Raw genomic sequence first — 26,529 nt, forward strand, 5'->3', positions numbered from 1 at the left:
AAATGGATTATACCAGAAACATGAATTCTGAAACTTCACTAAATAAAACCACTGAATATATATTATTTTTTTTACAGAAAACTTTGAAACACAAAGTCTATGGTCTTCTTTTAGGAAACGCTTCTTTCATGTAGCATAAGAGATCAGAATTTCAAAATGCAGTTCTATACCTAGTTGCATTTAAAGCCCCCTACATCAAGTGGGAGTTGGGTATCTGTTAGCTTCTAAATAATTATCATCTGTTCTACAAATACTGTTCTAAATTTTGACCTGAAGTACAAATTCCATTCCTACTGATTTCAGTATGCTATAGAAACAAGACCTTAATAGTTGCATTTTTTATTGAATAGGAATAGTTTTGTTAATGATTTTATTAATGGTATTTTAGATAAGAGATTCAAAGCCCTGTCAGGCTTGTTCAGAGTGTTTTACAGGGCACGTTAGTGTCTGTAATACTGTTTCACAGAGCAGATAGCTCTGCTGGAAAGTTAGCATAAATGTAACCTTAACAAAAAGGTTAACTGACCTGCCTTGTATAGATCAAAAAAATCTTGTAATGCATGTAAGCATTTACTAAAATCTCTCAGAATTATGCCTAAAACTTCAATTTGTCTATTTTTTATTACTTTTTTTTTTTTTTTTTTTTTTTTTACAATCTTAGGATAATTATTTTCTCAATATAACTGATAAGTATGACAATATTAGTGTGTTGAAACAAAAAGTAACTTACTGGTATCACCTTCCATATTTAGTAATTTGCAAATAAGTTGTTCAAACTCAGACCCGACATTTACGTTGGTACTTCCAGCAGCAACCGTCAGATGATAAAGCCATGTGTCCTAAAGTAGAAAAATATACAGCAACTCACTCATTCATTCCACCAGACTTTTAAGAGCATTAAAATATACTGAACATCACGTTTTAAAGGAATTAAGTCAGAAGTTGAATTGGTTTTGAAGGATTCAGCTGTGTTGGAAGTAGCTTTTTCACAAAGATTTTGCTTTCAACTTTCAACCAATTGCCATACGCTCCTGGTGAAGCGCAAAGGAGTTGGCCTTTGTTTCACTTTCACATCCGTACTCATGGCCACTCCATGTTGCAAGCATTAAGTAAGGAAAATTGGACAAGGCTCTCTTCTGAAGTCTTTTACCCTCAGAAATCATGCCTAATTATCAGCAAGTTCTTCTTTTCTTCTTCAGAAAGCTAATATAAGTGCTTTTTCATCACTGCCAGATCCTGCTAAACTGAGGAGTTAGGCCAAAAAGCAAAATGAGGTCTACAGGATTAGTCAGTACATAATAATGTAAGCAATAATAGCAATAGCAAATAAGCAATAATAACGTTTTTAACCATCTCTCTCACTTCCCTACTGTTACTCCTAACAATGAAAACAGGTAACAATATACCAGAACTCTCCGGAAGATCTGCTAGAGGTCTATCTACGAGTTACTGCAGTGTGAGCAAAATTCTCAATTTACAGCATATTTAGTATTCTACACCACCACTTTATGTAGGCAAGCCTCAATATTTTTGGCTATTTCAAAAGGGATTATCAATGATAGCACTGGCTCACACACTGATCGATGTTCATGAAACAGGTATTTCTCTTTGTTTATTACATCAAACTACAAGCTGTATGACTTGCAGATTCCATTTCCCCTCATCTTTAGGAAATGTTCATATCACAGCACCACAGTCATAGACATGTTACTGAAACTCAGTTAAAAAGTCCTTTCATTACCTTCTCATGCTTGGATCCTATAAGAAGGTAAGTTGGTCCTTGATCTTTGGGGTGGATAACAACAGTGTAATGTGTTGATAATAAACTGCGACCACTAGCTTCATAATCTTCATCAGAGTCACAGGACCTATCAACTTCTTCAACTTTGGCCTCAAAAAGCTTGATTTGACCAAGAGGAAACTGAAAGTAAATATCAGAAGTGGTCAGAGAGCACATGTTTATTTCAGTGCATACTAATGTTATATTTCTTATTCTACAAACAGAAACAAACAAACAAAATCAAAACAAAACAAAAACATAAAACTGGCATCAATACTCATTTATTCATTTTCACTCCTGCCATGTGATGCCAGACAAATGAGCTGTTGCAGACAAATGAATGATATGTGAATGATATGTGCCAAAGTCTGAAAGCGAGAATTTTAAAAATTCTTTTCCAGGTCTGCTTCTGTATCTAATTAATGTAATAAATGTCTGTTAGGGTGAGAGAAGTACGTTTTCAGAGTTTCCAGACCTGCTTCCAAGTAAAAATTCCTTGGGTCAAGTCTAGAGCCTTAATAATACTCTTGTCATTCCAGAGGCCAGTGGTGTTGAAATATCTATTTTGTTCATGCTATAAATTCAAAAGGTAAATGTTTTGTGTAGCAGACCTTCTTAGTTTGCTTCATTCTGGAGTCCAATAGTTCGAAATATTTAAGGCTTAAGCTGTATGTATAGTTATGATCATTAATCATGCAATATTTTGTATGAAATGACATTCAAAAGGAAATTTTCCTAGAAGTATTTCATACTCATTATCAACAGGAAACCACAGCAAACATCCATCTTCATAACTGGGTGAAAGGACTGACAGAGGCTGACAGTACTTTCTGGCTATTTTACGTAAAGGTTCCTCCCTTTCCATAGCACCACTGCTCTTCCTCTGGACATTCATACATCATGATGTTCAAATGAGTCTGGTATTTAATGTTGCAGAGAAGAAGCCTTTACTATTGTTTTTGTATTGTTTGTGATGTCTACTAATGTTTACAGAGATTCAGCAGAAAGAGAGAGATGTTTCCCTTTGGCAGAATGATGGTTGGGCTCCAGAGCAACTAGCATCTCATCTTATCTGTGCCATATTCTCGTACAAGCCTGAAGTAACTGGTCTTAACATATTAACAACAGTGAAAAGCAGATGAGGCTGACTCTTAGCTTCTCAGTAAAACTGTTTAAAAAATGAAAACCTGATAGTGGAGAGTAGCTGCCAAGCCTGACTCAATCTCAAGTGGGTTTCTTGAATCGTGATTTTATAAAGTGAGCAGTTGATATAATCATTTGAAGAAAACATCACACAATGGTGGCTCTATGTTTCAGTGTACTCCCTAGTAAGGATTAAAGATGCATGGAGTGATCTGTTTTCTGTGGCAGTTCTGAAGCATTCAACTATTTGAACAAAGTAGATTCTGAGAATCGTGAGGTGCCATGGAATATAAAAATAGTCACAACCAATTTGTTCACTAAGTTGAACTAAAACACAATTGGCTGATTTTTTTTATTTGCATTCCATTTTGAAATGCCACTTAAAACGACTCCATTACTGTGTTAACTACTGCAGATGGTGTAATTTTTTCCTGCACAGTCACATTCAGCTACAAGTATGTTTTTAATTAGCCAATTGTTTAACATTAGAAATGAACTAGCTCTGGGAAAATTTTCATACATAGTATTTTAAAAACACATTCTGCTTACAAAAGCGAAATGCTTATTCTGTTGCAAGCTAGTAAATTAGTTTCAATTTTGCCTTAGGAGAGATAACAAAACTTGTTCCAAATGTGAGGGATATACTCATAAGGAACCAGCAAACTTCTTGGATGTTCCTGAAGGGCTTCCTAAAAAAAACAAACAAATCTTCAAAGGTAAATATGTGTAAATTCAGGTACATTAAACATAGAGATTTCTTCATTGGAGAAAAATGTAACTTAAATAAAGTAAGTGTAAAATGAGCTAGAGGTCAATACTCTAGTCATTTGATTCCCTAGATCTGTACTGCACTTTTAAAAAGTAATTAAAATAAAATATTCGGATTGATGTTTAATGCCATCTTATTGATATAGAAATAAGCTTCAGCTGAATGTTTAAAAATGGATAAAAAACAAAAGGAGAACAAAGGATATAACTAGCTTTATATAGAGACTACAGACTAATGGGTCCAGTATGAATATTTGGATAGATCGGAAGTAACAAAGGGGATTTTATGTATTTTTTTTACCTGTTACGGGTTTTAATGGCTCAGCAGAGTGTTAACATTTTTGTCAGTGCCAGCAGTCCTGACACTTAGGTAATAAGGGCATGAATCAAATATTCATAACCTCAGGGATATTAAAAACAATTTTTGTAGGCTTTCTCAGAATCTTGTTCCTGACCCAATTGAATGAAAATGTGTTTCTTGATGACAAAACACAATGTCCCGAGAGCAAAAGGATGAGTCAAAACTGTTACTAGTAAGTGTCTTTTGTCCAGACTCAGCAGGTAATTATGACTGGAAATATTAGGGTCTGACAACATTCAGAAGTGCAGGTAGCGAACTGAATACCAGGCTCAACAGGAAAGAGTTAGGTAGTATTGTGAGGGTAACCTAAAGCTGACTGGACTCCATTTCTTTCTTTTCTTCCTTAAAAAGTATTTTCCGTAAGTTTCAGAAATCATTTTCTCTTCACTTTCTCCTGCCTTCTTTCATCTCTGTTTCTAACCATCTCATCAGTTGTAGACCACGAGCTCCTTTTCCTTTTCTGATGGGGAACTGGAAAGGATCCCCCCATGTGACATGCATCTGCAGAGCAGCAAACTCTCTGCACCCTGCTAGTCTCTGCCTTTCTTGTAGCAGTGTGGAGGTACAGTGACATACCAAAGAACAAGGTTCGGAAGACAATCAAGGGATAAAAAAAGTAATTTCTTGAATCTTGCAGTCACTGCCCACTGCAAACATATATTAAAAAGGGTCAACTTCTGGAAGTAAATGGCAACCAGATCTTTTCCAATCAGTCTCAAGCCTGACAGGGAGTCCTGAACCATTGGCAAATTAATGCCGACAGTCACTTTGGCTAAGGGTAAGAAGATGCAGGATATTCATCATGTCTCATAGGAGAAGTAGACTTATGGGTGTGCCCATAGTGCTGTCTATTACATAGGAACCTTCCAAGTTGAGAATCTGTTAAGTCTAAATATCTGGTTATCAAGATAAAATGGGTTTATACTACCCAGGCCAACCTGTATCTTAATAAAGTCAAAACTTAGTTTTCAAAGTCTACTCACTCCAGTATGTATTCTTCCCTCACTGAGGAAACAAGTAAGGGACCTACCTTATCTTCTTGGTTACGGAAGTAATACAGAATTTTTCCAACTAGGGTACACCATACTCTTTTGGAGTATCCATGTTTCACCTGAAATTACAGAATATTAGGAACAAGCACAGTCAGAAAACTACTGACTACCTTTCACCGTCTAGACTTCGATGATTCTGTGAATAAATGACTTAGTTCAAATTTCTTTCCACATTATTAAACAAGTAATAAATTAAATTAAATTAGATTAAATTAAAACCACATAACTCTGTTAAAGGTATAAGATTTAGGGCATCTAAAGTACAGATAAAGACCTAAAGCCCAGGAAAGAGTACGAGGTTTTCACTTGACTTTGGATCAGGCCTAAGGTAATGAAAGCTGAGGAAATGAAGAGAACTGAAAGAAAAAAAATTCTTTTATACAGTATTCTTATTATCTTGAAATAACCTGTCTCAATGAATCACACTTAAAAGGGATCACTAAATGGAAATAAATTAGATCAATTAGCTACTGCAACTTATGCATGTCTCAAAGTGCCATGCAAAACCAGGATACCTCTTAACTGCAAACGGAGAACTCAACAACTTTTAATGAATTGAAAAGCTGGAAAGAAAAAACAAAGCAAATCTCAAACAACCAGAAGAAATGCTTTGGGAAAAGTAAACTAGTTGGTAGTCTTCCTCAACTGTTCACTATGAAAAGTACAAGGAAAGCTAATACATGCCTGTTTTGCTTGCATTTATTGTAGAACCATTTTCATCTAGGTATTATTCTTAATAAATACGGAATAAGGCACATTTGGGGGAAGAAAAGTGTTCCTACCTTTGTAAGTAACCCTTTCATGGTTGGCTTGATTTCCGGCTGTATAAAAAGTGGACTAGCAGCCTGTATTTTAAGAACATTCTGTAGTACTTTGATCCATTCTTCTAAGATGTTCGGAGAATCTGCAGTCAGGTAGTATGTCCGTTTTTCTGTGGTCAGCTACAAAGTGGCAGAAGAGTTCTGAGCTTTAAGAACATTACACAATCCAACCCACGACTAGAGGGTTTTAACATATACTACCCAATGTAGTTTCACACTTTGGGGGATTATTTCTCCCAAATAATTGTGCATTAACAAAATGTTCAATGGCCAAGCAGACCAGACAGAAACACAGTTTCTGAGACTCCTTCTGAAAGATTCTAGTATAGCAGAATTGATAAAACCTAATTTATCTCATTTCAAACAACTTCACACAACCCTAACATCTAGTCCCAATACCACTCTCTTTTTTTGTATCTGTCTCATATTCCTATAATCTGACCTTTGTAGCAACACAGATAAGGATATGTTTATGCCTTTCTACCCCTCATTTTTATTGTTGAAATGACCCTTCGGTTTTAAGCAAAGGGCACTGATTAATTCCAAGACCACATTGGACTTCCAGTCCTACAGTGACTGGGATGTTTTGGCAATGCAGGAAATAAAGACCTACTGAAAAACAGAGAGAGAAAAGCAGGCACCTGAATTGTTTGTTTTCCATCACCCCTTTCAATGTGGCTAGATGCATTTAACTCAATTTGACCTTGAGGTTTTCGAACTACATCACTCTGTATGGAAAAAATGGAACAGAATATTTTAAATCCATCAACAAATGGTGATAAATAATCATAGAACTTATTTAAGCATTAATCTTGTTAAATACTTCCTATTTACACATTGAGTACCTTATATGCCTGTTGAGGAACTGAGTCCTCTTACAGCTCAAACACCAGGAATACATTTCTTTTCATTCCGGCAGCCCTAAATTCTCAGTAAAAAAACGTCTAATACTAAACAGTAAATAGCTATATGTACTTACTGGGGATTTGTAGTATAGTAATTCACCTCCTTTAAGCACAAACCATCGTCGTTTCCAGGTCTTCACTTTACCACCCATTTTTAACAGATATCCAGATTTTTCCAAAGGTTCCTGATTATTTAGAAGTTACATAAGAAGTAGTTAAGTACACCAGTATACCTATATGCCCCACAGATATTGTATAATTACACCACACACACAGATATTTGAATGACTTATAAGCATGCTAAATAACAGTTACAAAATTGTATGAGATTTTTGTTCCAAGGACAGCATTTTTGCAAGCATTAAGACAAATGCCATGCATGTGTGATAACTAATTAATATCCCTACTTACAGTTATAGTACATGAAGGAGAGTAAGTGATTTGCCCAGAACTATACAAAGGAACGAAGAACATAATGATTCCTGATTTTACTCTAATTATTTATATTAAACAAATAACAAAATTAATATGATCTATATACATCATTTTTCCCAAACTTTAGGGCCTGGCCTACAGAACCGATATAACAGTGTAATTTAGAACACTGCAAAGACATACGTTCAGTGTGTACACCAGTAGAACAGAGTTCACAGTTTTGCTCTGTGAAGAAAGCTTAAAAGAAATTATTTTTGTCATCAGTCATTCAATCCACTTTTATGCCAAGACACTAACTACTAACGCAGACCATTAAAAAGCTCACAGAGACAGACCAATACCCTGTAATGGTTTGGTTTCTTTGACTGATCCTACTATGCTGTTTTGCTTAGGATTTCTCTAGTTTGCCTGAAGTCATTTTCCCCGTATGAGGAAGCTACAGAAACTGATTACAGAGCACAGATTTCTACTGATGACTCCAGCTCCTTCAGTGGAAAGCCTTCCTATTTTTTTTGAATATTCAGTTAATAATTTTAAGCTGATTTTAGCATTTGTATGCAATCTGATACCAGATCTGGTTCCAAGAAAAACTTAAGTGCTTTGAATTGTCTTCAGGAGTTGTCTACCTACTTCCATGAACTTCCATTTACTTCCAGAAAGCTCAGAATTATCCTCTACCTTGTTTCAGTTATTGCAGTCTTATATGGTTATTTTACTGCTGATATATTTTGCTATTTGTACTCATAAGGCAGTCTGTGAGTTGGCAAGAATGAATACAGGAATTTGGTCATATTCTTTGAACAGAAATATACACATAGCACCACAGGTACACTTCTTTACAGAGCTTCAGTACTTACATTTTTTCCATTATCAGTAGATGAGGAAGAGGTTTTAGGAAGTTTCTGCTCTGGCTCTGAACAGTCTGTATCTACTGAATATGCATCAGGAGGAATAGCATAGTCACTTTCTGAGGTCATAGAAGACAGAGACACACCTGAGTTAAAAGAGAGATGTTTCTTTATATTTTTATTTATTACGTTACAACCAAATGAGGTCAGAACATCCATGCAGAAAGAATATCTGAGCAGGAGATACAGGCAAACACAAGTATCTGCGTAAATCCATTAAGAACCGAGCATTTTGTATAAAAATACCAGCATATTTAACTATTAGTACAATGCTAATAGCTATAATCCCATTTTCTTCATAATTAATTGTTTACTTATGAATGAAACGAGAAGTAATTGTCTTCTATATTTTATGACCTTCTGTTATATTACTACACCTTTTTTAGAGGAGGAAGTCAGTGCCCTATATTGCATTTATTCTGTACAAAACAAATATGGGATCTTTAATTAAACTAAGTAACTTTCTTCTTCCTCTTTCTATCATTTTCTCTGGTATCTAGATTTCCAATGCAAGTGCCTAGGTACTAAAGAGCCAGGCTCAACATCTGCTTTATGTTGAAGTTGTAGGTTACCGTCTTTGTTTTGCAATTAGTTTTTATTCTAATATTGAGATTTTCTAAAAGTCTGAATTTCAGATTTCAGGATTTTTTAAAAACTTTATTAGCTTTACTCCTAGAGAAAAATACACCCTGTTTTAAATTCTAGTGAATGAGCAATAAAAATTCAAACTGCTCCATATTCATCATAGAAATAATGATTTTCAAACATGTCCTTTTGTAAAGTTTCACTTTCTGACCAGTGTTCTTCTCTGAAAGGTTACCCTCCAAGACTGAAATGAAGATATCATGTTTCCTTTGTTTCATTGATTTCTAAACTTATTTTCTGATTTGATTTTAAAAATTGCTTTTCTCATTTATTGTTTTGGCAAGCCACCTGGGCTTTCAGGTCAGTTGTTCTCTTTTCACGTAAGATCTTTAATAACACATATGCAACAAGCCAATTATGCTCATAGTCAAATCTGTGACTGCCTGGATTTTTAAACAATGTGATCTCATATGCATATATGTGTTTTGTGATTAAGAAAACTTTCCATGCATGAATAAGTACAAAGGCTAGTTTTGAAGAAGGAAGTACAAAGGGAATGGCTCAATTTTATAGACATGACGTAAACTGTGGGTGAAATCAGCTACAAAATTAGCTGATTTACCTTTCCTATCGTGCAAACATGATGAGATGCATACTCAGGAACTATGGGTCCTTTTCACATTAGCATGGCAGAACTGTAACTACTGCACTGGAAACGGGACCAACGCAGACAAGCACTTTGATCTTTTCAGTTGGCATTACATAAAAAACAAGAGTTGCGGGAGAAATCTAGTGAAGGACAAGACCCAGGCGGGGAAGGTTGCATGTCTTGGCCCTAAGAAAGCTGGCTGAGAGAGCTTTGCAGGTCAAAGACGGTTGTTCCTTCCTCGCAGAGCAGCAGGCAGACCTGAGAAATGAAACAGCCTTGATGGTATGTCTGGCTGGCACTGAAACACTCCTAGCAAAGCAGCAGCTGTTTTTGCCTGCTCAAGGGTGATGTGAGTGGAATTTTAGCGCACTGGGATTTTAACATATATAACATGAACAACCAAATAATGCTATCTTGCATTGCTAAGCAATATATAACAGAGGATGTAAGTACTAGGATGTTAGATTGTAAACTCCCTTGCTTTACCCAGTGAAGAAACCTTCTCAGGAAGGTAACAGTGATAGTCACCTAATGATAACATTGTGTCTTGCCATGTAGTGAAGCATGGTATTTTCATTTTGCAAATGGAAAACACACAGTTATGTACTGCTGTGAGATTTACCGCTGACAAAAGAACATTACTGGATTCAAGTGTTTAATTACATCTTTGCACAAAACAGTTGCTATAAAAAGGAAAGAAGTCCACCTCTGCATGAGATGACAGAACCAAATACTCTGTTGGGGGAACTTTCACACCTGCTTTCTAATCATGTTAAACTATTACTTTGTTTTATAAAAAGAGTATGTATTTTTTTGCTGCTAGCAGTTACTTTCTTCTAGGTCATTTTATGTACATGCAGTTAAAGGTTACAGGGAATAATTGGTGTGACAGCACAAGTAGAATGGGGTTTCTTCCTTTAAATGTAAAAGTCACTTTTTCCTCATGACAACAGCTAGACTAATGCCTTAAACATCCATCTTCAATTACAGCAATAAAAAGAAAGCCACACATAACTGTCCTTTCTCCTGCTTGAATAGATCTAGGCTTTGATAGCTTAGATAGAAACCTCGATTTGAGATGTCCATGCAATTTAACCAAGAAATCAATTTCTAAGAAGATAAAGCAAACTGTTCAGTTTTCCAAATTCCCCAGGAGTTAATTCTTCTTCTGTTTTTTTGCCTACCTCGTTTCATAGCCCGAGGACTACTCGGGCCACTTCTGCTTCGAGAATCGGACTCAGAAGTCCTTGAGCTAGACCGAGAGCTGTCTTCTTCCTCAGATCCTGACGACTCATCTATAAATGGGCTGTTGCTTATTTGAGTTGCTTTCTGCAGAAATTAACAGAACATTCTTTGGTATCTTGCGTAAAAAGTATCAGTTCTTTCTTTCATACTGTGGCAGAGCTCTGATGGCTTTGTAATATTCAAAGCTGTTTTTGCTTGGGCTGTGAGTTTTGGCACACAAATATCAACATCAAACTGAATTCCCTGTCCTCTGTATCCTCAACCACCCCCACACTTTGAAACAGAAAACTGAGGCAAACTTAAGGGATGGGTCTTTCCAATCACAAAAAGCTGCCAGAAAAAAAAAATAATAATAAAATGCTGTGATAAATAAAAACAGTTTTGGCACTGATACAAAGACATTTCTATACACACACACGCTTTTAATTATGACATTGAACACCATGTGGCTCTTTTTAATAATTAACAAGTCTTTGGAAAAAATCAGCAAGGGACCTGAGAAAGACTGACCTGGGCTGGTAACAATTTATAAGGAACAGTGGTTTTGTGTTTTTTTCCCAGCTATTTGACATTTCCATTACTTCTGGGGTTCTATAACCTCTAACCATGATCTTATGACACATTTGGCATGGTATCCTCAAATGTGAAAAAGCAAGTTTTTGGATGTGAAGACTAATGGTATTTAAACATGTCCTTTAAACAGTAATGCAGTTACCCCTTTCAAAGTGGTGTAGACAGGAGTGGTCATGTTCTTATATATCAGAGATGTGTATAATCCAGATACAGAGTATGATGTTAGTGAAACCGCACCTAAAAAAGCAACACATTGTATAAATGACCTTCCTAAGTTACACACCCTCAATTTACCAAATTCTGATGTCTTTTTTTGCACTGTATAGCTCAGCTATAAAAACTGAACTAACTCCTGATTCTTCTGGATGTGAGATTTATAGCTTTTTGAAATTTACAATAAATTAATTGTAATCATGACCATTAACCCTTTTTAAAACTGAAAGTACAATCTTTCACCCTCATATTTGGTATGGAATCTTCAAAATCAACCGCAGAGAAATCTGGTGTGAACAAAGTACAAATTCAGCACAAAGTCAAGAGGCAAAGTAATAGAAGGCAACAGAAAGATAACCAATGATTTTCCAGGTTTTAAATAGCAGGTAATTGAATCTTAGTATCTTAGAGGAACACGGGATATTTGGTCCTTTCTTACCAATAACTGGAAGAAGATAATTTTTGTTCATGAGACAATGAACAACTAAACCACTTACTTTTGTTAAGAGATTCCACGGTGAAGGCTTCAGACATCCTTAAGCCAGATTTGGCTACAGCATAAATTCTGCTTTCCTAACATAAAAAGAATGGATTTGATGGTAGACAATTAAAACACAATTACTTTTGTTCAGCCTCCCCATAGCCTCCTACTCTTTGTGTTAATACAGCCAAGTGATAATATGGTTGATAAAATGGTGTCATCAGTGGTTGCTGAAACATGCATCCTTGTTTTACATGCCATACCCACCATACACACTGTATGATCCAATCTTCTTTTTCTCAAAATGAAAAACTTCCTTTCATTCATTTAACTTCTTTTTAAATATACTATTATCAATGGCCAAAGAAGGTATAGTGAGAATATTTTTAATGGAAGATTGTATAGTTAAGAACAGAGACATGACATTATGGAGACAACTTTTCAACAGTTTTGTGTTAAAAAGCCAGAATATGAAAATCTACAATGGAAAAATATGTACTAAAATATATCAGCAGAAATAACGTGTTACATTAACGCATTACTCACCTCTGAATCACTAAATGGGAGTGTGGAACTGCAGAATCAGTGAGTATAGATGGAGCTAGTTTTGGATTTTGTGTTAGAAAATTAGTATCTATTTTAATTCCCTGACTGATGGCTTTAATTTTTTTTTTCTGGAAAAAATGATCAGTAACTTCTGCAATCTGTAGTTGTTGTCTGTCAACATATTGTTTAGATTGTGAGTGGTACAATGGTTATAGTAACAGCATTGACACCAGCACTTTTAAGTCTCTGTTCGTATTGAAATAAATAAATACACACATTCACAAGCATTACCTTGTTGGTTATACACAAAAAGACATATACAACTTAGATGTGACGTTAAAAAAAAAGGTCTTATCTACAAAAAAATGTTTTTCACTGGCTGAAATGCTGTGCTTCATATCAAACTTGCTTCTGGATTTGTCCCTTTAACTTCAATTACAGTAACACCCTGTCTTGTCATCAAACAGAGAATGGGAAAGGTACAAGCAACAAAAAAACATAGAAGAGAAGACTGAGGATGAGTTAGTTTCACTGTGAGGAAAAGTATCTAGAATTACTCTTACCCAGGAAGGAAATCGATGTAATGGTGGGGTTGGAGGTTTGTTACTAGCAGCTTTTTTTGTTGTATCACAGGGTTCCTGGGCTTCAGCATTTTGTACTTCAGTGCAGTCATAGGTAAACACTCCTTCATCACAGCCAATCTCCATTTTCTCTAAAATACCTGTATCTTCTCCATCCACCAGATCAATGTCTGTTTCCTGAGGTCTCCACGGACGTATCATGCTTATAGCATTTCTATTTTTACCAAACATTCTATCAGAGCTCAGCTGGGGCTGGCTTAAATGTTTTTTTGCCAATGCTGAATTTATACTGAACACATTAGGAGTCCGTAACTTTGGAGGTGGCAAATTTGAGGGAGAATCTGATGGTGTCAGGTATTGAGATCCTGCAGAAGTTGCTAGGATTGGGTGTTTAGGAGTTAGAGCAGGGGTTAAAATTGGACTTGGGGTATTTGCCTCACTGGATGAGGATGAATAATCTAGCCTCTGAGACTGAAATTTCTTGTTCAGTTCATCTGAAGAACTATCTTGGTCTTTCTTCTTACTTGTGAAGTCTGAGTTGCACTTTCCACCTGGATTGTTCTGGCCTTTTCTTTGGGACCCTTGCTGCCAGGAGTACAACTTTTTGTGCTGAGTCCTCTGAACACCCAAACTCTCTTCTTCAAATAGAGAACTACTGTCATCGGAGGCTGTCAAATACATTTCACTTCCCACTCTACTGTACCTAGTGTTCTCTTCGGATGTGTGGCTTGACAGAGTGGATGCACACCTAGATTTCAGTCCTTTATTGTCTCCTCCATCCTCATCTGAGCTCCAGTCACTCCCTGTAGTGCAGGAGTTCTTTGACATGTCACTGTCCATATCTTTGGATGAACAACTTGTTCTCACATTTTTGTTCTGCTCTGATCCTGAGGAACTTTGCTGCAATGACTTCTGACCTTTATTGCTTTCATGTGCAGGACCAGCAAAGGTAGTTTCCAGGATATCCTTCTCTAGAAGACAAATACAATGAACAGGAGAAAATTACTTTAGCAAATTTGACTGCTAAAGGATTTTGTCATTATGTCTGCAAATAGTAAGTAGGTAATCATTCCAAGTAAGCACATTTATTTTTTTTTCTGAATATTGTATGTAATAATCTGTAAAAAAAAAAAAATTACAAAATTTTGAATGCAACTAAAGTTTCATCAGTATTTAAGAAAAAAACGCAACAGGCAATACTCCAAGTTTTAGCCAAACTAAATATGGCAATGAATGTACAGATGAGCAGAGTGGAGCCAAATGTTAAAGTAAGCCAGATATGTATGAAAATAAAAACTAGAAAAAAGACAAAGCAATGGTTTAAAAGGCATAAGCATTTAGCTGCTTTATTAAATTTAGAGAAAATTAAAGCAGAGTAAAAGCTTGACAGAAAAGATTTACACTAACAAATCAAATATTCTGAGGATATCTATAGTGTTTATTTTCAGAAATTTATTCTGCAAGCTATTACCATATTCTCAGTGGAGCATGCTTAAGACACACAAGAGTGGCTCATAAAAATGCTTAGGGAAAGACGTGTTAAAAATAACTGTGCTTATGCTTTTCACTTTTACCTGGTTTTGCAAGAGAGAGCTATAGCTTGAAGCATGTCAGTGAGGCCTATGTGCTTCCCCTGAGTTAAAACATATGCTAGAACTAGGACTTTTCACACAGACACTTGGGAAAGTTAAATAGCTGTATGAAGTTAAAGTGGATTGGATAAGTAAGTATACAAAATATTAACGGGATCCGCGTCAATTTCTGCTTTTCCACAGAATTCAACCTGTAATGCAGGATACCATGACTAACTATGAAGAAAATTCTGAGGCCATAAATAGCACTGTGGGACTCAAATGAAGGATGAGAGCAGGAGTAACAGTCTCCTTCTTGGGCTTTTCATTGCTTAAGGAAAGCAGCAAGCTGCAACGGACTTGCTTATGCTTGTAACAGCATTAACAGCACATCAATTTGCTAGCATTACAGGACTTCAGGGCTTGTGGGGGCAATTGTACAAACTGTTGAGGGAGCTTTCTACTTATTTGGATAGGAAACAATAGTGCAAAAAGATGCCTGAGACTCTATTCTATTATTTCTGACCTTGATTGAAATAGTATCTTCTTGAATTAGGACATAAAACTATCACTGGGACACCAGTGGTAGCATAGATAAAATATACAGAAACTGGATTTAAATCAGACTGTACACAGGCATAAAAACCTAACAGCAGTCTCTGGGGGACTGGAACACCCAAAGTCCATATTCTACTGTGAAGCAAACCTGAACCACAGCAGTTTCTTTCCTGGGCAGCCAGAGCACCCACCAGCCATTGCATACTGCCAAGCAAAGTATCAGTGGTATTACTGAGATGCTAATGCCCAAAATGATTTCTTCCTAGTAGTAGAGACTGACATTAAAGAAGGAGAAAGTTCTGCTACATACTTGGAAAACAGCTGGTTTGGATCCACTTACATACCACTTCAATTTTGGTTTCCCACCCGTGTTAGAATAAAATGACAGTAGGTGTGACTCAGTACCTAGTGTGTTTTTGCCTTCAGTGTAGTCTGACTCTTTTGATGAAGATTTGCTTATTTCTTCAAATTTAGGAGATGGTTGAGGACTTCTCGCTCTGTTTGAAAAGCATCCAAAAGTCAAACTGCTTAGTCGCTGACATTCCCCAGGTTTTTGTGTTGAAGTAACAGATTTCTTGCCCGTAGCTTCTGAAGAACAGTAATTCAGCAATTATGCATTAGTAAGTTTTGGATGACTGTAGTCAAATGTAATAGCTACAAAATTCTGATCAGAATTCTTATTCCCTGCAGACTGACATTCATTGGTTCATTAACAGTGCTAGAATAACAGTGATAAAATGAAGAAATGAAAGCAAACAGCTGACACAAACCCTGTCAAATCTTACTACTTGCAAAACCTTTTATGTAACACAAGGATACCAGTTCAGCCAGCAAAAAAAGAGTTGTGCTTTGTTTGAATGTCTTTTTAATAAAAATTAAATTATTGCTTTGCTAACAACTTTATGTACAGTCACTCTGAAGTCAGGTAATTAATGGTCATTGAAATCTCTGATTTTATGGAATATTTCAATTATATGGATGCACAAATTAATAGGGTATAGTAAGAATTATGCTGTATATAGAGAAATGTTTCAAAAACTCGTACGCTTACCTTGCAGTTTGGATTGTACTGTTTTCATCTCTTTGGTTTGCTTTTGGTTGATCAAGCGAAGGTTCTGATTTTCCACCTCTAACTAAAAACACATAGATTTAACCTCATCCATCAGTGAAACAGTTTTAAAAGTCATTACATCACTTAACATTTTCTCTGAATTTGTTTTCTTAAGGTGAAGCTATTGCAAATGCTAATCTCCAATTTACTTTGCTTAACGACAGTCTATGCATTTGTATTTTTTCAACAATAAAATTCCCTGCAATGATTATCTGCACAACTGCTTCCTCAGTTAAAATCATTCCCCCCGCCAAGCAAATCCAAGACACCTTTAAAAAGCCCAAATAATTAAGAAAAAGGGAAATCTCTGTTGTCACTTTAATAAAAGCAAAGGGCTAGAGTTACAAACCAACTCTTGTACCATTTGGCAAACCCAAGGGAAGGCAGAGGAATTGAAGGCAATGATGGCACTAAAACATCCTGACATCCCACAGAAAGTATTAAATAAATGGGTACTGAAAAGCTCACACAGAACAGATCTACAGGAAGAAAAAGACCCCACCAAGCCATTGCTATAGCCCACTGCTAGGAATTAAGAGACAACAGAGCTGGTTCAAACACCAGCTCTGAATTATGAAAAGAGAAGATGTGAATCTGAGTGTCCAGTATCACAGATAAGGGAGCCATCAATTCCACCTCCAACTGAGTGACACCTAGCTTCAGATCCTGCATATTCTAAACTAAGTACATGGTTTCAGTCATATTTCATGCAAACTATTTTGAGATGATTTTAGCTAAACTTAACTGCATTTTTATTACATGATTTTATTTAAAAACTTCCCTTGCAGACTAATCATAAATGTTATTTTTAGTTTCCTTTTTTTTTTTTTTTAAACTGGAATGTGTAGTGTTAACCACAGGACTGTACGACTGTAACATTTACAGGCAATTTTAAATTCTCTATATGGAAGGAGGAGAAAGCACTGCTGCATACCAAAACTGGCAGCCTTAGACAGGGTACAGATGGTTATCTCACCACAGCAAAGAAACAAGGGAGACAGCTGGTCTCTTACAGGAATAGAGCCAGTGCCCTTGAAACTATCCATGACTAAGAGTACAATGGGCATTGGAAAACAAGAAACGGTACATCCTTTTTCTGCCAGACCCCAGTAGACTTGTTCAGCTTTTGGGGGATTATTCCCACTTCAAGCACCTGCTGGAGCAAGCAAAATTTGCCAGCTAATCTTTCTTAATTGGTGGAGATAAGAATATCTGCCAGAGAGAAGTTCTGGGGGGTTCTCTCCATGAAGAGCACACAGAGATATGAGTTAAGCAAACCAGACATCAGAAGTTAAGCAATATGGACACTTTTGTCCTCAATGCTGTTGTTTTCATTTTCAATCTTTTAATGAAGTAACCATACCAACCAATCAAAATAGGAAATGTTTTTTTGACTATGGCCAATTTTCTGCATGACAAGCATTGTAGCAAGACAAGCATTATACCTCATGGAGCTTGACCGTCACCCATTCTTTTATTTTAGCTGCTTTTTCTTCTATGAGTTTTGCCTCTTGAAGTCGTATTTGCTTCTGGAAAAAAAAAAATGACATAAGCATAAACTTTACTTAACATTCTAGTTTGCCACAGTAGTACCGTCAGAAATAAATCCTAAAGTTTCCTTCAAGAAATTCAATCTCCTGGGTGACACATGGTGATTTTTAAACAAATCGCAAATAGGCCCTTCAGAGCCTGGACTGGAAAGCAGAGGAGACAGAGATAAGGAAGAACGTCTTGGCCCTCTTAAAAATTAGATTTCTTTCAAAGGAAGTGAGAGCATAATTTGCAAGTGAATAAATGTTATTCAAAGCACACTCCTAATGAGAAACCTTCCAATCAAACAACAGAAATAATTCTAAACTTTTCTGTCCTCTATTGATCTTCATTCTTTTCCTTTTGCATAATTAAGAATGGAACTGATGCTCCTCTTTTGTAACAGAGTTATTTCTAACCTGTTCTTCAAGTTGTTGCTCCAATTTTTGTATTATGTCATTTTTATCTTGAATCAGGATCTCCAGATCTTGACATCTCTTATACAACCTGTTTTCTGATTCGCTCGTTTGAACATTAGCTGCTTTTAATTTTTCTTCCATTACTTGCACCTATTTGGAAGGTCAAACATAAAACTTTAAGAAACATTATTCCACGATAAAGGTAATAATTTGATCACAAAATCGATTGTTAAAATTGCCCCCACACTTTTGATTCAAGGTAATCCTGCAAAATTCCCAACCTTATTTGAGAAAAAATGCCAGTTTGTTATGTCACCCTCTGCATCTAATACCAGCAGGACTGGCAAAACACTTTTTTTTTTTTTTTTTAAAGAATAACAAGCAGCACAGAATAGTTCTATTTAGAGACTGTATTGGTTAGCCTTCCTTTATTTTTTTAAGGTTTTTCTAAAATAGGTCACTGTTTCCTCTCCCTTTTATTCATATTAATCAATGAAGAAGTCCGTTACATGCATCTGTTCTGGATTTGCTCTGTTAGCTTTGACTTTACTGAACTGGACAGCAAGCAAAGGACATCTCTACTAAGACAAATCAGTAGATGTAAAAGGAAGCTGTCTTCTCCCTTTTGAGCAATACTTTAGACAGAAAGCAATTTTCTGAATTTCCTCTGGTAACAGTACCTTAACATGCACATAGCTAGTGGAGGTATTTTTCAATTTAGATATACCTGCTGAAAAGCCCTCTCTGCTTGACGGTCAGCATCTATAACTTGTCTCTCAAGCTGCTGCATCTGTAGATAAATAAAAACATATAGTAAACCAGCCACGCCTTCTGCCTGCTGCCAGAAATACCACAGTGAAACGTATTTTCATGGTCTGTTCTGAAAAAGGAAAAGATGGGTTCTGAATAGGAACATAAAAATAAATAAGAAGATAAGCTGTGTGTCAGACTGGGGAGATGATTCATGATTATGACCACATAAAACACTGTTAAGATTCTTCTAAAGAAAAATAATTAATACTGCTATTTTTACCTGTTACCAAGAGTAGAAATATGTTTGATAATAACCCCAGAACTTTTCCCTTGCAGGGAAGGCTATGGTTTTACAGCTGCTAAGCTCCTTCAGGTCCTTCCAAAACTGGCAAGAGTAAAGACTGCTTAGCACATTCTACAATTTGTCTGTTAAATTCTTCTGAAATTGACAAATTTATATTTTTTTTTCTGCTACGAGGTCTGTCCCAGTCTCCTCCACCCTTTGAGTGAAAGAGGTATGCAGCAGAAGATACACTGCAGACTCAGGTACTGCAAAGAACAAGATGCAAAAAGCCACAGCAGAAATGGATGAAGACAGACACCTGCACTGCATGGAGGAGTGTGGGTTCCTTTCGAAAGGAAAGAAACCCTGATCTGTTACATTATAATGACGCCTAATAAATCATTGTCTCAGCCTTTGCCCCAGGCCTCTGAAAACCCTTGCATTTTATATAATTTGTTTTGAAGGGGTTTCCAACAATGTGCAGCAGCGTAGGCCAGAAAGAAATGCTTTGTTAAAAGTTTGCGTTTGATTTAGTTATAAAACAGAATGATGACTTCTAAAAGAAGAAAACTGAGTACTTACATAATATTACGAAGTACCTACGGAAATGAATATATTATTCCATAATTTACAGGCTGGAGATTGGTTCTCAGGAAACACCTAGCTATAAACCTCTGTTTACCAAATACTTTACATTGGTATACTCAGTATTCAGTTTCAAACTTGTTCATAGGAAAGCATACAGTACAAATAACGAAAATGAAAACCATTTATTCTGTTTACTGCTTGGTTTTAAAATAATCAGTTTCATTCTGTCCTGTTTGTTCGCCATTTCTGGCATCTTTCAGTTTCTTTTTTTCACTATTTTTTTTTTTCCTCTCCCCAATTATGTTGTCAATCAAACAAAACAATTTTGTGTACTTCTAGCACCTCAAAAAGACAAGGACACCGTGTCATCACTCTCTATCAATCAACAAATGAAAAAGGATAGAATGAGTTTTCATTACCATAACAAAAGCTGTGACTGACTTTCTAGGACTTTCTCATAGGACACAAGAACCCAAAGTCTACATCGTAATACCAAAACACTCTACTGATAGAAGAGTGATAAACACTACACGATGCACCTGGTCCCTGAAGAGTTGTTCTGAAGGAACAGCGCTAAGGAGACGATCTTCCCCTCACTCCTGTACTAAGTCTGGACAGACAGACAGGGAGACAAGCCTGCCTTCTTTGTCTCTGCTCACATGTATTGAATTCCCTGTTTGCACAACTTCATTTTGAGGTTTTAATGAGTTTAATTTGTAGGATTTTGAATTCTAAGGTTACTTTCCATCTATTTTGGTTTTATGTTCAAATGTAGGCTTAGTTCACATAAGCCACTTTAACATCAGTTTTATGACATTTCTTTTTAGTGAGTTTTTGACTCACAAATCGAGGTTGTTTCTGAGTATTTGGAGAGCTAATGTTCTGCTGTAGCAGAAGCACTATGTTAAAGCAAAAAGTGCAGACATTGTATCAATAATGAACACTGTCAATACTCTGTAATAGTTAATAATAATTTGTCATAATGATAATGTTATGACAGCAACGTCCTTCAGCTATTTATAATGTGAAATTCATTGTTGCCGAGTAGCAAGTAGTTCACCAATTTTCACAGGCAAACAATTTGTAAATGCAGGTGACTGCCACAGTCATAATTGGCAACTCATTTATGTCCAGTAAGTACAATTAATTCCAGCTGTAAGGTCGTATAAGAAACCTGGCAGATCTGAATGGAAATAAAAAACCTGAAAAGAAGAAATGTCTCTGGCACTACCCGATGACCCCTGAACCACTGTTCAAGCACAGAGCAGCGGCACTGCTCTTCTACACAGGAGATGGAGTTTGGGATGGTACAGTGCAAGACAAACCTAAGGTCCTTCCATGTTTCTACACCAAAACTGTGGGATGCACCTTTCCTAGGAATGTTGCAGTGGCCCTGGAACATAGCAATACGTTCGCCTAGTCTGCTGGGACAGAGGATATAAGGGGAATAAAGCTGTTGCTAAAATGGGCATAAAGCTAGGAGTCAGAGTAGCTGAGAGAATAATTACCAACAGAACTAGCATTCAGAGATAAAAAATGGAAGAGCAAGTTTGGTTTTGCTTCTTTAAGAGCTAACTATTTCAAGAAGATATGCTAAGAAGCTTTGCATGATCTCACAAGAGGGATGCGTCAGTCAGCCTTCTGGCAACAGTTAAATGGGAGCTGTTGTTTGGAAAATTTCTTAAGGGTCCTCAGTTTGTCTTAGGAGTCTCCTATGAAATAAAATAAAATAAAAAGCAAAACAAAGCAAGCTGTATTATTCAGCAAGTGTGGAATACCATAGTTAACCAAACATGAGCACTTGGTGTAACGGTTAAATTGACTAACTTTTCAATAAGTTGATGCTACTTAGCAATTACTAAGTAAGTCCTGATTCTCCCTTCACTTGGGGTTTATTTAGGTTTGTTTTGCAGTGCCTATTGTAAAACTTAAAAAATAAATATATTTTTTTTCCATTAGCAGAAGTGATCTCTAACCATTATCCAAAATAGTTTTACAGGGAAAAATAAAAAAAAAAGATGATATTCAAAATCTGTACTCTTAACTTTTCTGCTACTCTACAGGCCTGTGAGACTGCAGATTAAAAAAGCACTGCCTTAGGATACTCTAAAGGTTATTGAACTTGTTGGGCAAAAGACTGGAACTAGTTCCCAGTGAAAGGCTTTCTCTTCACAAAGAAAATCTAGCCTTAAACCTTTCTTTTTAAGTTAGCAGGAGATTTCATATCAACGATCACAGTGCTACTGTGTGTGTGAGAGGGAGGGAAGGCGGGGAGAGAGGCATGGTGAGAACACCCAAGTGGACCTAAATGAAAAGCTGAGCTTTGAACTCCTCAAGAATAAGATGCAGTAGTAAATTCTCTTTACCCAGTAAGTTTGAAGACAATTCCAGACCATGAAGAGACAGCTTAAGATCCTCAAATTAAAACAAAAATAAAGGAGGTAAATACTACAATACTATCTTAACTTGACCTCAAGATGAAAAAGGCAGGTAACTGTAGCCATGAGACATTTGAAAGCAAAGGTTGATATGTAGGAGTTATTTCTTCTGCATCCATAAAACATATGGCTGCACCTTGAATATTGATGACCAACTCTGAGTTTATCGAGAAAGTGATTAGAAAAAAACAAAATCTGTTGAATTAGACCTCTGTCTCGCCTAGTTCTTTTAATGTACAACTGTGAAAATTACCAGTATCAACAGAATTAAATGATATGTATCAGCTGTTAGGCTAGACATTTCTTCAAAAAAATAAAGTCTATAGAGTCTCAACAGAAACAGAGTTGGCTTACTAGCAGAAACATGGAGGGCCAACATGACATTGGTAATATTTGGCACGTAGAGTATATTAAAGCTAAAATTTCTATGTCCTGAATAGGAAAACCTGAAATAGTGCTCCAGCTCAACAAACCTCTGATAAAGAATATTCTTGTCACGTACATGTATGATTGTTTCAGGGTCTTGCCAAAATTCATTAAGGACTCAGAGGTCTCCCATGATAATTTAGGCTGGCTTTGGTTTTATACTCTTAAAGACTAAATGTCTTCAGCACAGGAACAAAAAATACATTCGGACTGAAAAACAGGAGCAACACAGGTATGGAAGAATGGATTGCCACTTTAACCTGCACTTTTTCCTTCTTTCTGCAAGTGTAAAACTTCTGTACTTTTCAGAAAACATGTTAGTGCATGCTGCATTAATTATTTGAATTATGGAAAATAGTATCTATTGTTAAAAACAGATTTGGTTTTAAAGTTGGTAAGGAAATAACCACTCTACATCTGACACTCATCAAATTGAGCTATTTTTGTTTAAGCAATGAACAGAGAAATGCCACAAGTATATAAATATTGGATGCTTTGAAGAAAAATAGCAGTATAAAAATGAAGAGGTGTCATGTCTTGGAGGTCTGGTCACTGAAGCTCAACACAGAGTCACTGGGAATTTGTTAAAATACAGAAGCAAATCCTAGAGTGACTGTTTTTCAAAGTTTACCTGGAAGTTTCTTGACCGTATTCAGAAATGTCCAACACACGTTTTTGTGCAGGTAAAGGGATATTCTATTTTATTATAACATCTATTGCAAGAAACAGATTCCTTTGCACTAAAATGTTTTTGCATCTATTTTTGCACTATAAATACTCCATCTGTATGCATATACGTGTATATATACTTTTAGTTCTGCATATATAGAGAGATTATTATTCCTGTGACATGCATTATAGAAGAATTACAGCACTACATTGATAATATCCCTGATATTTCCAAACGTTATTTGGTAATTCAAAATGAAATCTTTTATTTCAAAAACCTCATAAAAGAAAAAAAAAAAGTTGTTGGAATTCTTTCCTTTTTGAGCTATGAAATGTCTGTTATTGATAGGAACAAAAAGGTAAATTTTTTACCCAGGTCATTTTTCAATGTAGTAACTTGTCACATTCACATTTAAAAAATATATTATAATTGGTGCATAATACAGTGTCTTCTCAATTTTAATATTATAAACAATAGAGTTGTATCACGTAGACTTTTTGGAAACCTCGGTGTATGGTGTTTTGAAATAAATACAAGAACAGAACAATGAATGAAGAGGAAAAAAAAAAAAAGCTTTACTTAGCTGCAAGCCTTTCAAAGCATGTTGATAACAGGTCAGTTTTCCAAAACAAAACACCAGTTAAAAACAAATGTTTCTGAATGCAAAATGCAGCCTGCCTGTTGATTAAGTGCAGAACTTGCAGTGACTTGAGAGCAGAATGTTTACAGTCTGCTTTTTTCTTACATTTCAATTTTTCTATTCACCCTCACCTGAAAAAAACAACCTAAACCATCTCTGGTTGAAAAATTGTGCTTCACATCTGTCCGTTTTAAGATTTAGTGAACTATCAGTCCTCCTCATACCACATAGGGCTTACCAAAACTGAAGAAAGATGCAGCCTTTAGACTGGATGGAAGCGGCAGTGTTATACAGAATAGCTCTTTAAAAACTTAGACTAAAAGTAAAGAGGTTTGATCAGAGTGAATTCTCACCATGAACCTTAGCAGCACTGTGCCTTCCTACTTAGCCACATTCATACCAGCAATGACGTCTGTAATTCCCTGAGCTCACAGGGGGAGATGACTGCTTCTATAAATAAGCAAATAGGGGAAACAAGGGAGGAATAAACACACCTACACCTGTCTTTCAAAGAAGCACTAAGATATAAACAGGTGATGAAGAAACATAGGCCGGAAATTTTCCAGATCGGCTCAAAAAGATTTTGCAGCTGCCTTGCAGTAGAAGCTATAGATACAAAAAGATCTGACTTCTTATTTGGTGCTTGCTAAGTTTGTAAGTGGTTTGAATATGCCTGCTGGCTATTCCAGAGCACTGCATGTGACCAAGACTTCCCCTTTTGGTTCTACGTTTGTATGTTTAAACTCACACATTTAAACAAATATCTGCATTTCCTTAAGCAAAGATTAAGTAATGCTTAAAACCAACCACCTGTCCATCAGTGGCTTTGCTCACCATCAGTCTTTATGTTTGGAAATATGCTTAGCCCAATCTATAGAGGTATAAAGCCTTGCACACATTTATTAGTTAGAAGTGATAGTTTTTGAAGCACGACCTTTTGAGAAAAAGGTCTCTCTTCTGGTGATTTAGCTTAAAAAAACGCTGCCACGTTCCTCCTCCTTCCAGTTACCGAAGAGCTGCCTGGGTGGGGATGTCCCACCCGTATTTTCAGATGCTCTGCCTTCTGTCTCGGCACTGATTTCCCTCCTATGTGTCAAGTAACTTCCATATGGCTGATGCCAAATCTTTATGCGCTACAACAGACTTTAAAGGAGGAATGGACCAATTAAGCCACACAGGCAAAACATAAAGGTGTGAAACCACGATATAAATATAGCACAGGGAAAATAACGAGAGGAGAGTTTGTAAGAAGGAATTGGCACATACATTGGATAAGATACACTTTGTTCTTTACTGGTTGACTTTTTATCCCCAAAGCAACACAATAATTAGAAAGACATCTTTCATATAACAGCTTTCCTTTTTAACTAAGAGAAGTCTGTCTTGTCTCACTAAAGCTGGAAGTGATACTTACCTACCTATATGCACAAAATGAACCACATGTCAGTAAAAAATGAAACTGAATACTTTGGCACAAAAGCCTTTCCTTAGAATAAGATGAAACATAAAAATGTTTCTCAAAGGTGTAGATTTAGTCACGAAGAACCACTTTCTGAACCCAATCTTTTTGTTACACATCTCCCCAAATCGGTAACACACATCTTAAGATGGCTCAAATGTTCCTTGGACTACTCAGATCAAGCACAGTGGATTTTCTTCACAATTTTACTGTTTGACATTACTCTCTACATGAAAAGAAATCCATATTTAGATGAAATAATTAGTTATTTAGATTAAATTCCCAAAGTCACAGCCTTATTCTTCCTTTAGATCCCACCTAACGCTCACGTAGGTTATAACTAGTGCAAAACTCATTTTGGTGCTCACAACCTGGCAGTTCACAAGCTACCACTTCTCAGTGCAGCCCCGTTTTTCCTCCTTCTGTCTTAGCTATTTTTAATACCAATGAAGAGGTAAAAGGTGAGAATTCTCATGAACAAAGCAGTGCCAGCTGGTCCTCTGCAGACTTTCTATCTAACCAACTCCTCCTATTCATTTTATCTGTGTTCAGAATTAAGAGTGTAAAAGCAATTTAGCTTCACACATATCTATATGTATACACACATACACATCTATTACTTCTTTCTGAAGACTGCTAATAATTTTGCAGTCTTCTATCCCCACTCACAGTCCAGTCTGCTCTAACTACAAGAAATTCTGGCACTGCTCTCGTAGGTAGGCAAAAGGCACTTTAATCTTAATTGCAAGTTTCACTTAACTCTGCTTTTTAGCTAGCTCTCATGACCTATGTTTAGTCCAAAAGCCTTTCCTTGGAACAAAATGACAAAATTGTCCTTAGACAAAAATTACCATTCTCCATCTGTTCAGTCTCCAAAATGATCAGTCCCAAAATTTTTATCAGTATCCATCACATAGTGAGTATAACCACTGAGGTCTATGTTTTCTTGCAAGTTGTCTGTATTTGAACAAGATTTTAGAAATAATTATTTAGCACAAAAGTCTTTCCTAGTGTTTGCTGAATATGTGAAAAGTACA

At 36.2% G+C, this 26,529-nt stretch overlaps 1 protein-coding gene across 3 annotated transcripts in view; it reads right to left on the reverse strand.

Moving 5' to 3' along the window:
- Positions 1-26,529, reverse strand: part of PLEKHH2 (pleckstrin homology, MyTH4 and FERM domain containing H2) — a 62,031-nt gene that overhangs the window by 23,603 nt on the left and 11,899 nt on the right. For 2 of the 3 annotated variants that reach the window (XM_082755828.1, XM_082755827.1), the window contains exons 3-18: positions 18,963-19,025; positions 18,236-18,385; positions 17,732-17,815; positions 16,227-16,308; positions 15,581-15,763; positions 13,029-14,017; positions 11,936-12,011; positions 11,368-11,462; positions 10,592-10,736; positions 8,123-8,259; positions 6,905-7,015; positions 6,567-6,653; positions 5,887-6,045; positions 5,083-5,163; positions 1,742-1,921; positions 731-839 (exon numbers count right to left, since the gene is read on the reverse strand). In XM_082755828.1, the coding sequence (XP_082611954.1) occupies positions 731-839; positions 1,742-1,921; positions 5,083-5,163; positions 5,887-6,045; positions 6,567-6,653; positions 6,905-7,015; positions 8,123-8,259; positions 10,592-10,736; positions 11,368-11,462; positions 11,936-12,011; positions 13,029-14,017; positions 15,581-15,763; positions 16,227-16,308; positions 17,732-17,815; positions 18,236-18,385; positions 18,963-19,025 (2,731 nt within the window). The remainder of the gene's footprint in view (positions 1-730; positions 840-1,741; positions 1,922-5,082; positions 5,164-5,886; positions 6,046-6,566; positions 6,654-6,904; positions 7,016-8,122; positions 8,260-10,591; positions 10,737-11,367; positions 11,463-11,935; positions 12,012-13,028; positions 14,018-15,580; positions 15,764-16,226; positions 16,309-17,731; positions 17,816-18,235; positions 18,386-18,962; positions 19,026-26,529) is intronic. The other variant, XM_082755826.1, reaches the window with a different exon arrangement.

This window comes from Aythya marila (genome assembly GCF_965140915.1).
Source record: "Aythya marila genome assembly, chromosome: 3".
NCBI lineage: Eukaryota > Metazoa > Chordata > Aves > Anseriformes > Anatidae > Aythya > Aythya marila.